The sequence below is a fragment of the Arachis duranensis genome, chromosome 8 (genome assembly GCF_000817695.3).
Source record: "Arachis duranensis cultivar V14167 chromosome 8, aradu.V14167.gnm2.J7QH, whole genome shotgun sequence".
NCBI lineage: Eukaryota > Viridiplantae > Streptophyta > Magnoliopsida > Fabales > Fabaceae > Arachis > Arachis duranensis.
Window position 1 is genome coordinate 49238032 of NC_029779.3, and position 11036 is coordinate 49249067.

The 11036-nt window shown below is 32.0% G+C and overlaps 3 protein-coding genes across 3 annotated transcripts in view; all 3 read left to right on the top strand.

Annotated features, from left to right (window-relative positions):
• The first annotated feature begins 508 nt into the window (after nt 1-508).
• Nucleotides 509-2139, top strand: LOC107463497 (protein translation factor SUI1 homolog 2). The gene is made up of 2 exons (XM_016082295.3): nt 509-634; nt 1504-2139. The coding sequence occupies exon 2, from the start codon at nt 1552-1554 to the stop codon at nt 1888-1890; it is 339 nt and encodes a 112-aa protein (XP_015937781.1). The 5' UTR covers nt 509-634; nt 1504-1551; the 3' UTR covers nt 1891-2139.
• Nucleotides 2140-4614: 2475 nt separating this feature from the next.
• LOC107463615 (adenylate kinase 4) lies at nt 4615-6786 on the top strand. The gene is made up of 6 exons (XM_016082441.3): nt 4615-4832; nt 5413-5558; nt 5641-5760; nt 5878-6045; nt 6149-6238; nt 6348-6786. Exons 1-6 carry the CDS (start codon nt 4715-4717, stop codon nt 6447-6449), a joined length of 744 nt encoding a protein of 247 aa, XP_015937927.1. The 5' UTR covers nt 4615-4714; the 3' UTR covers nt 6450-6786.
• Nucleotides 6787-8499: 1713 nt separating this feature from the next.
• Nucleotides 8500-11036, top strand: part of LOC107463606 (4-coumarate--CoA ligase-like 9) — a 5980-nt gene continuing 3443 nt past the window's right edge. The window contains exon 1 of the mRNA XM_016082430.3: nt 8500-9702. Coding sequence (XP_015937916.1) covers nt 8647-9702 — 1056 coding nt within the window. The 5' untranslated portion in view covers nt 8500-8646. The remainder of the gene's footprint in view (nt 9703-11036) is intronic.

The window sequence follows — 11036 nt, forward strand, 5'->3', positions numbered from 1 at the left end:
ATTAATTTTTAGAAATTATTTTGAATTATCAACTAATTAAAAAAAATATATAGATGTTGCGAAATTGGTTATTTAATCTAACTTGGCAAATTGGACAACTTGGCTCCAGTAGTTTTGTCCGCGTTCATTGTACGCGTTTACTTTGTTATTCTCTCATCCAATTAAAAAAACGAAAGTAAAATTTACGTACAATCATCTTTATATGACGTTATTAATAAAAAATTATTTGATAATTTAATATCTTTATTAACTTTTGAATAATAAATTAATCAAATATATCAATCTAATAATTTAATCAAACATATTTTTAACTAATAACTTTACATAAACAAATTTTCACGTGAGTTTTCACCAAATAACAATAGCAACACACACGAATAACGGAATAAGATACCCCAAAACCAAACGCAACCACTTGCGAATTCCCGACCCTCTTGAACCTCTTTAATCACCGTCCACGTGTACACAAAACTAATCTCAACCGTCCAAGAAACTTGTGGCCCTTACCACTTGGCACCGCCTTTCCCCTTTACGTCCACGCACTATATAAGGACATCAACCCGCTCCCTTTTTCTTCATTGTTTGATTGTTGTCTCAGTTCTCGAATTCTCTCGAAATCTTTCGTTCTCTCTAGGTTCGTGTCTTTCTAATCATGCTGTTTCTTTTCAGAAAATTATAATTTAGGTTTCCTGTTTCCTTTGTTATGACGTGTTGTTGTTAGTTATGAAAATTTTGAAGTGATTAGGGTTTATTTTTCAGAAAATTCTTTTGTTGATCATCGTTGAGCTAGGAATTTTTTTGCCTCTGTTTTGAGATCGATTCTGTTAGCGATGGCTATTTTTTCTTTGAATCGAAAGAAATTGAGTCTGATCATGGCTGTGCTCTCGGCTTGATGTGTTGTTTCTATATATGTTGATCAGAGGTTTTTCTTTTGTTGATGATCGTTGAGCTAGGATTCTGTTGGTGATTGTTGTTTCTTATTTGAATCAAGAGAAATTTTGAGTTTGATCATGGCTTTGTTTTCGGCTTGATTTGTTGTTTCTGTATATGGTGATCAGAGGTTTTTCTTTTGTTGATAATCGTTGATCTATGAATCTTTGGCCTCTGTTTTGAAATCGATTCTGTTAGTGGTGGTTGTTTCCTATTTGAATCAAAAGAAACTTTTGAGTTTGATCATGGCTATGTTCTCGCCTTGATTTCATGGAAATCCCTAAACTGAGCTAGGTATCTGTTGATAATTGTTGTAGAGCTATGAAATCTTCAGTTACTTATGAAAATTGATTTACTTTATTTGGTGATTCCTTTGATATTCTTTGAGTAAATTAAATTTAAGCTCAATTAGGGTTATTCTTAATCTGGTTTGTTATATGTTCCGCAGTTTATTTGTTTAGGGTTGATAGGGCCTATAAAGACACGTTAATACTTAATAGGTTGTTTAGAGTTGCATGTGTTTGGCATCTTCTTGTATACTAAACCTTTGCATGATCTTTGCTTCCTTTGCAGATTCTTTTAGCGTTCGGAGTGTTATCAAGTCCACAACAACCCAAGTACATGGTTGATTTGGAAATCCAGGTCCCGACCCCCTTCGACCCTTTCGCCGAGGCCAAAGAATCGGATGCCCCCGGGGCAAAGGAGTATGTCCATATCCGCATCCAGCAAAGGAATGGGAAGAAGAGCCTGACCACAGTGCAAGGGCTGAAGAAGGAGTTCAGCTACGAGAAAATCCTCAAAGACCTTAAGAAAGAGTTCTGCTGCAACGGCAATGTCGTTCAGGACAAAGAGCTTGGCAAAATAATACAGCTTCAAGGGGATCAGCGCAAGAACGTTTCTCAGTTTCTGGTTCAGGTTGGTCTGGTGAGGAAGGACCAAATCAAGATTCATGGTTTTTGAAGACCCTGCTCTTATATAATTTTTATTTGATATTAATTTTTTTTAAGGTTGTGCTCAATTTAGTCTTGGTGGTTTGAATTATTATTATTTTTCCATAGTTGAGTTTTATGAGTGTTGAAATAAGTGTGGGTTAAAACATCCTTTAATATTTTATCCATGTGTATATTCCATGGAGACAGTTGTTGAACTTGGATGTATGTTGGGTGATTCATATAGTAAGAATAATAAAAATGATTTGTGTTTTCTTCATTTGGTGATAAACTTTCTTCTGAAAGCACAAACAGAACTGGGAGTGACCGAGTGAGCCCAATTCCCTTCTTTAATGGGTTTAAGTGCTGTTACATGTGGCATTTAGAACGTGATACACGAGTTTTTCTTCTTCTAAGGGCCAAGTATGAGACCAAAGTTGAATAAAGAAACGAGAATCCAGCATTCGAAAATCGTTTGCCAGAGAGACCAATAACTAATTCAGAAGGTTGAAGGAAAAGGAAGCATTTCAACTTAGATGGATAAATTATTATATTAATAATAAAGTCGAAGTTATAATCTCTCTCATATTTCTGACCAATTCAGAAAGAAAAGAAATTGAGCTGATAATATAGTTTCAATGGCAATGCAAATCGAGCTTTAAATTGTTGTGGAATGCTTAGAAAATATTATTTGGCGGGGCCTAATATTTTTTTTGCAAGTGAAGAATCAAACTCAATTCATTGTGGTCATAAAAATGGCAATTCTATGGTGTCAATTCTATGGTGTTTATGAGTTTTTGCTTAAATGTTGTTTAACTTATTTTTTGTAATAAGTTTTGATTTTTTAAAAATTATTTATTTTTATATTTTTTAAATAAAATAATAATTTTTAATCTTTTTTAATAAATAGACACTATAGCATTTACTTATAAAAATTTATTTCTTCATGAAATACAAAAAAAAATAAAAATAAAGAACCCTCTAACTCAATTTGTTTAACAACAAAATTCTAAAATTAGATCTATTTGTTCGTCTAACCAAATTATCACAAAAATTACAAATAATCATGTCACGTTTCGTGTGTGTTTGGATTACAGTTTGCAAACGGGAGTTTGCATAAAATTGATTTTGCAAACTTGATTTTGGTCAAAAGTAGGTTTGTGTTAAAGTGATTTATGTTTGGTAATTTTTGTATTAAAATGGATTATAGTAAAATAAATGTTGTTTGGCTTATACCATTCAAAATCACTTTTAGATAAAAAATTACTAAAATAGACATCAACTTAGATTTATATATAAGAATATTTAATCAAATATGTTACATTTTTTAAGTATTAAATGTTACTTTAGTATTTTTTTACATCGTACTCTTATTCTAGTACTCTCAATAATCTTATTCTTAATATTAATTTGAAATCCAACGTTTATGATTTTATTATTATATATGATTAATTTTTTATTTAATTTATTTTTTTAATGGAATCATAATCTATATTATAAAAAATTACACTAAAATATAGTATAGGAGAATTACAATTAAAAAAGATAGTATTGAAAATAATAAAAAAAAATTAAGTGATTGAAACAAATCTAAAATTTCTTAATGTTTTTTTTATATAATATATTTTTAGTATTTTTAGTACTCTTTTTTTAGTATGTTATAATTTTTTACTATTATTATTATTATTATTTACAATTAATTTTTTTATTTAATTTACTTTACCTAATAGAATTAATAAATCATATTATAAAAAGATAATAACAAACATAATACATAAAAATCACGATTATAAAAGTGTATAATGTCAAACAAATAGTTAAAAAAATAAAAATAATAAATAATAGAAAATTAGAGCTCATGTAAATAGAAATAACAAGAATTTTATAAATAATACAATAACATATATAAAGGATAAAGTTGGTAAAAAGTAAATAAAAGGTTAGTATCTATGGCTAAAAGCCCGTTAAGAAAACGCAGAAGCTAAAAATAGTTGCTTCTTGTAAACGCTGGTTTTGGCAGCAGAATCACTTCTGCGTTCATGAGAAAAAAATTTGCCAAACCAAAAGTTGAAACTTTCAAAAAATTTAAACGTGCTTCTTCCCTTCCAACGGGTTTCCCAAACACACCCTTCATCATCCAATTCAAATATTAAAACTTATAGATATATTTTATTAGTTTGATAGTATATTTTTTTTAGAGTTATGTTACGTGTATATTAAAATCAGTTATTAGTATAAAATATACACATTAAAAATAAATTAAATTATATATATTTATATACAAATATATTAGTGATTAATTTTAGTGGCTAGATAATATTTTTGAATTAAAATAAAAGATGCTTATTATGAGCTTATATTATTAACATATCCCTTCTAATCCTTGTTAATCAGGGAATTATTATGGCATGCAACTCACTTGATCCATAAAAAGATCTCAATTTCTCTAGAAATTAAATAAATAAACATTATTTTTTTCATTTTTTGAGTTAGTGTTAATGTTCATGCACATAAATTAAGCTAAAAGTACCACTTTCTAGAGAGACACAGAGTGAGAAGCTTTCAAGAGCTTATGAAGCATGTTTCAAGCAGTTGATAACGATGAACTGACGTTTTTGATGCGTGCATGAATTCGAATTAAATCACCAAGAATTTGTGAACACCTTTAATATACACTATCGTATAAATACGTGATTATTTTAATTTTGTATTTATTCCCAGATCCCAACCAAGGCAAATGGGTAAATCTAGGTGAGTGTGTAAAAGAGTGCATTTGAGAATCCAAATAGCTTACAGTAAGAAGCTAGAACAAGCTTTTAGTGCTTTGGTTTTCTCTCTCACTCAAACACACAACAATGGCGGCAAGTAGTGCAGCTCCCAATTTGGAAGATGTGCCATCCGTGGATCTCATGTCGGAGCTCCTCCGCCGCATGAAGTGTGCTTCCAAGCCCGACAAGCGCCTCATTCTCATCGGTACCAATTTCATTCAGTCTTTTCAAATTAGGGTTTCATTCAGCTTCACAAACAAATTCTTTTTTTTTTTTTGTAATCTATTTACTCTTGGTGAACCGAAATTTTATCCTGTGTCAAAAGTTATAGAGATTCTCGGATTTATTTAGCCGATTATTAATGTCTTCAATTATTAGTGAAGAAGAGAAGCTATATTTTTTTTTCTCAACAATCAAAATTAATTCATCCTTTTTTTAGTTTTTTTAATGTGCGTGAGAATTAGTATTTTGAACTTTAAAACTTTTTTATACCTCTATTTATTTGTTACCTGTTTTCATCCTATGATGATGTTCTTTATAATGCAAACCAGTATTTTTGAAACACAGTACTAATTTCTTTTTTCATAAAAAAGTAAAAAATAAAAAATAGGGGGAAGTGAACTTGAATGGATTAAAGGTCTTTATTGTAGATTGGATTGCAATGGGTGAGATATGAATGATTATTTAATTTCCAATGTTAGCATGAGTTATTTTGTCTGTAATTTTAGCATTAAGGTAGAGTTATTTAAGATAGCATATTTTTAAACTTAAAATTGTTCATACAGGTCCACCTGGGTCAGGAAAGGGCACACAGTCACCAATTATAAAGGATGAATACTGCTTGTGCCACTTGGCTACAGGTGATATGCTAAGAGCAGCAGTGGCAGCTAAAACTCCACTTGGTGTCAAGGCAAAAGAAGCTATGGATAAGGTAAGTGCATTATTTACTATTTGGTGTGTAAATTTAGATCTTATATACCTTATTTAACTAATATCATTTGATGAAATTTTAGGGAGAGCTTGTATCTGATGACTTGGTTGTTGGCATTATAGACGAAGCAATGAAGAAACCATCTTGTCAAAAAGGTTTCATTCTTGATGGTTTTCCAAGAACTGTAGTTCAAGCACAAAAGGTATTATTTTGCTGTACATGAATTTTTAGTTACATGCTCAATTTATAAATTTATAAATTTATCATTTTAGACAATGCTATGTTGGGATTCATTTGTTTTTTCTTACTTTGCTTACAGCTTGATGAGATGCTAGAAAAGCGGGGAGGCAAAGTTGATAAAGTGCTCAATTTTGCCATTGATGATGCAATCTTAGAGGAGCGAATTACCGGTAGATGGATACACCCATCCAGTGGCAGAACATACCATACAAAATATGCTCCTCCTAAAACTCCTGGAGTTGATGATGTAAGTTTGAATCTCGTGTTATAGGTTTAAATATAATTTATGGACATCTATGAGATTTAAGCTTATTTCGAAAGTTTCTGTTGAATTTTTTAAAAATTTTTAGATTACTGGCGAACCTCTTATTCAACGCAAGGATGATACTGCAGCTGTTCTTAAATCAAGATTGGAGGCATTCCATAAACAAACCGAACCAGTATGATTTTGAATGCTAACGTTATTTTGGTTCTAAATCATCAATGATATACTCAATCTTTGTTTATACTCTGATACATTCTATAAAACAAATTTGTTTATTGGACCAGGTTATTGATTACTATGCAAAGAAGGGCATTGTTGCTAATCTTCGTGCCGAGAAGCCTCCCAAAGAGGTGACAGCTGAAGTTGAGAAGGTGCTTTCTTCTTAGGGGTCCTATTGAGCATGATATATAATTGTTTTGCCGTTAAAAACTTATTTTTGCTAATTTTGTATTTTAAAATATTTTCTAAAACTCTAACCTTTCACCTTTTTTACTCATTTATTTTGGAAAAAAATCGAATACGGCTATTGTCAAACTCAAATCAAGAGTTACATTTTACTTGGATGAAATAAAGTTTAATTAACCGTGACTATTCTGGATATTTTTATGGAACCAATTCAGTGGTCTTGCATGAATTTTTTTGTTTTTGAACGTTAGTGTTGCTTGAATGTTATCTCATGTTATTTACACCCAAGTATATTATTGGGTAGGTTGCTTGTGGAAACATGTTATTTCCAATGATTTCTTTATTTTTACTTTTTGGTCTTCAAATGAATTATAGCTTACCAGGCAGAGCTTGGTTGTGACGTGGAAATGGGTAAATATAAGCAAATCCGAAGACTAACAAATAAAGTTGTTTAGCTTTAGATATTACATTGGAACATATATATTTTGTATCGCATTATGAGTTTACATTACCCACAAATCAGATCACTAAGGACTTGGAGATACCTGTCTTAGAAGTTAGAACATAAATCCAACCATAATTCACTTCAATCAAGATATTCAAGTTTATTTTCTAGACATCTGTTCTTGTTCAAGGATTACTTTTATAAAATTGATTTGGTCCATAAGGCAAGTTTTCTAACTATTGGAGCCTATAGGCATTGAAAAACGCAGTGGCATAATGATTAATGTTGCAAACGGGTTACATTTTGTGGTTAGCTCTTTAATTCTTTGAAGAACTCCAGCAATAAAAAGGAGATTGATTTATTGCCATTCAGGGTAAACTAGGATGTCTCGGATGGAAAAGGATTTTTTTTCCTGGTTATGTTGGGCCTGTGGGCTAAGCACATGACCCAAAAAACAGAAAAGGCCATTGATTAAATGATTACTCACAACTATCAACTGAAATCTTACCTCATCTGCCCTATGCATACTGTATTAAATTATCTACATCCTGAAATTTCAATATTAGCTCTGAACACTTTATTTTTATGTATTAATCCCTTAAACATACATATATTACATCCAGACACTAGAATTAACTCTAATTATAAAAGAGCTATCCTGTTAGAAAAAAAAAGCCGCAAAAGCAAATAAATAAATAACTCCACTGTAAATCATTAAAATCGCCAAAAAGAGAAGTGTAGGCGACAAGAATAATCTTATTTCCTCCAGAATTAAATGTTTTGTCGTACTAAAACTACAGCATACTTAAAAATTGATTATTCAATTAGAGTCCACGGCCACTTGTTCTCCAGAATTAAATGTTTTGTCGTACTAAAACTACAGCATACTTAAAAATTGATTAGTCAATTAGGGCCCACGGCCACTTGTACTTCAATAGAGGCCTTCAGTTACTCCTATCCTTAATACAACACCGTAATGGCTATCTGACGATTGTAAATTGAAAATTTTGTAAAAATTAGAAAATCTAGATATCATTTTTTTAATTTTTTTATGTGCTTTTAAATATTTCAGAATAATTAGATCAAATGCATAAATTATTTACCATTTAAAAAAGTATATCTTGTTTAAATTAAAATGACATTTAAATTACCAAAATATTATTTCTTATTTTAAATTTAAAAAAATATTTCATAAAATATGAAATCTTTTTAAAAAGTAAAATAATAATTTAGTGAACAAAAGAAAGAAAAAAACACGTGGGATATAGATAAAGGACCTTTTTTTTTATTTTCTTCTATGCATATAGTTAAAGCGTTACTCAATGGCATGTTAAATGACACAAATACTACTTGTACTGCATTCTTTAATTTATGAAAAATAAATACTTTATATGCTCAATTTAATTAGGAAACGAACCCCTTTTTTCACTCATCAACTTATATATATAACACTTGATAAAATATTAACCATAATAAAAAAATTATTCAATAAAATTATTATTTTTTTTTTTTACCATCAAATGTCCTGGTCAAACTCCCATTTTAATAAAATATTAGCAAATCCCACATTCCCATACTTTATTCCACTCCCATTCGTAACACCATAATCAGTTAATCACGTCTCATCTCATAATCCAAACTCTAATCACTGTTCAAAAGACTGAAAGGAACACAAAGAAAAAACTCACACACCACCTCCTTTCTTCTCCTTCTTTTTCTTAACTCCAACAAAAATGGCCAACAGCCAAACACGCCCCAACTCCACCACGGTAGATCCAAACAGTGGTTTCAACCCACATTCCAGAACCTTCCACAGCCTCCGCCCTAACGTCCCCCTCCCTCCGCCCTCTCAGCCTCTCTCAATCACCGAATACGCACTCTCTCTCATCCCCTCCGCCGCCACCTCCACCGACGGCGCAACTACTGCTCTCATCGACGCCGCCGCGGACATCCGCCTCTCCTACCCTCTCCTCCTCCGCCGCATAAAATCCCTCTCAATCTCCCTCCAATCCTTCACACCACTCAAAAAAGGACACGTGGCACTCATACTCACCCCTCCTTCCGTACACGTTCCCGTTCTCTATTTTTCCCTCTTATCCCTCGGAATCGTTATTTCTCCCGCCAACCCTCTCAGCTCCCCGGCCGAGTTAACTCACCTCATCCAACTCGTGAACCCTAAAATCGCCTTCACAACTTCCGAAACTGCCGCGAAAATCCCCAAACTACCCCTCGGCACCATCCTCCTCGACTCGCCGGAGTTCCTCTCCATGCTCGAGAACAAAGAGTCAGTAACTAGCGAACTCGAACGAGTCGAGGTGAGTCAGTCAGAGCCAGCAGCGATTCTTTTCTCTTCCGGAACCACGGGAAGAGTAAAAGGGGTTCTCCTCACACACGGGAACCTCATCGCTCTAATTGGAGGGTTCTGCCACCTGAAACACATGACGGCGGCGCCAGAAGAGTCACCGGAGGAGGAGAACTGGGTGGCGCTGGTGACGGTGCCGTTGTTCCACGTGTTCGGGTTCTTCATGCTGATAAGAGGCTTAGCGATGGGTGAAACGATGGTTCTAATGGAGAGGTTCGATTTCGAAGGGATGCTGAGGGCGGTGGAGAAATACAAGGTGAATTACATGCCAGTGTCGCCGCCGCTGGTGGTGGCGCTGACGAAGTCGGAGGTGGCAAAAAAGTATGATCTGAGTTCGTTGCGGTTGTTAGGGTCCGGTGGTGCTCCGCTGGGAAAAGAGGTGGCGGAGAATTTCGGTGCTAAGTTCCCCAACGTGGAAATTGTGGAGGTAAGGGTTACACACTTTTTGGCTCTTTTATTTTATTTTATTTTATTATTTGTTTTTTCCAAAATATCTACTATCATGCTCATCTTACCGTTTAATTAAGTATGAATTTAATTTTGATATATTTTTAATATAAAATAATTATATATATATATATCTAAAAAAATAGATGTAATTATATAATTGTATCAATATTTTATCAGTATATTAAAATTAAATTTAGTATCTGATTATATTTCTAATATATTAAATATATGAAAAATTAAAAAAATCATTCTTATTTTTCTAATTAGTGTTTTTAAGATATTTGTTAACTATAATGTATATTTTAAATTTTTAATATAGAAAAAACAAACGGAAGAGTTATTACTATATATCAGTTTTCATTTGAAGCTTCGCATTAAATGTAATGATGACTTAATAGTTAATATTATTACTATCGTTTTGACCAAAATAATTTACTGCTTATAAAGTAATCAACAAAAAAGAAAATGATATATCTTGCAACTCTAAATATTATAAGATTCTGGACAAAAAAAAAAACCTTCGAAAGCTTTAATTATTTTGAAATAGTGATTTTATAATAAACTGAAACAAATTATAGTTGCTCTGATCTCAGTTACATGTCATTTATTAAATCAGTAATTAACCGGAGTATTTGATTTAATTAATTAATTAATTTCTTTGTTTTATTTGTTAACATGATATCGATATTGAAAAGATTTGTTTGACGTCAACCGGGCTCATATGTGTATATATTGGTGGTGTGAAAATATTGTTCTTACTTCTTATTAATTCTCTAAATTTTTTTTAAGATTAATTGACAAAGAATTTAGAAAATTCTGTTAAAAAAAACCAAAATGGGTTTGACAAATGACAATATACTGTTTTTTCCAGTTATAGTGTGTTGCTTGTGGTTGAAGGTGGTGGGGGTTATATTTTCTTATATATGATGACGACGTATAATAGCCAATAGGACCACTAAGGGTGTGGTAATGGCCCTCCCTATTTTGCATGTGTGCTGATGAATATCTAGCTGACGTGCATGAGTATGACATCTGAATTGTGTAGTTTTGAAATTTTTTTTTTTATTTTATGGCAAACTATATTAACTAACTACCTACTAAGACTTTATGCCTTTATGGTTATATAAAATAATAATAATAATCAGAAGAAGGTCACAGGTGTGTGTGCGTGTGTCCGCCTTGATCTAATCCAAATGCTCTTGTAGCTTAGCTTGCAAATGTGAAATAAGCATTATTTTAGTTATTCAATTAGAAAAAAGATTCTTTAACTTAGCTGAAGTTGCAAAAGCCAAAAATACCTTATATATTTCG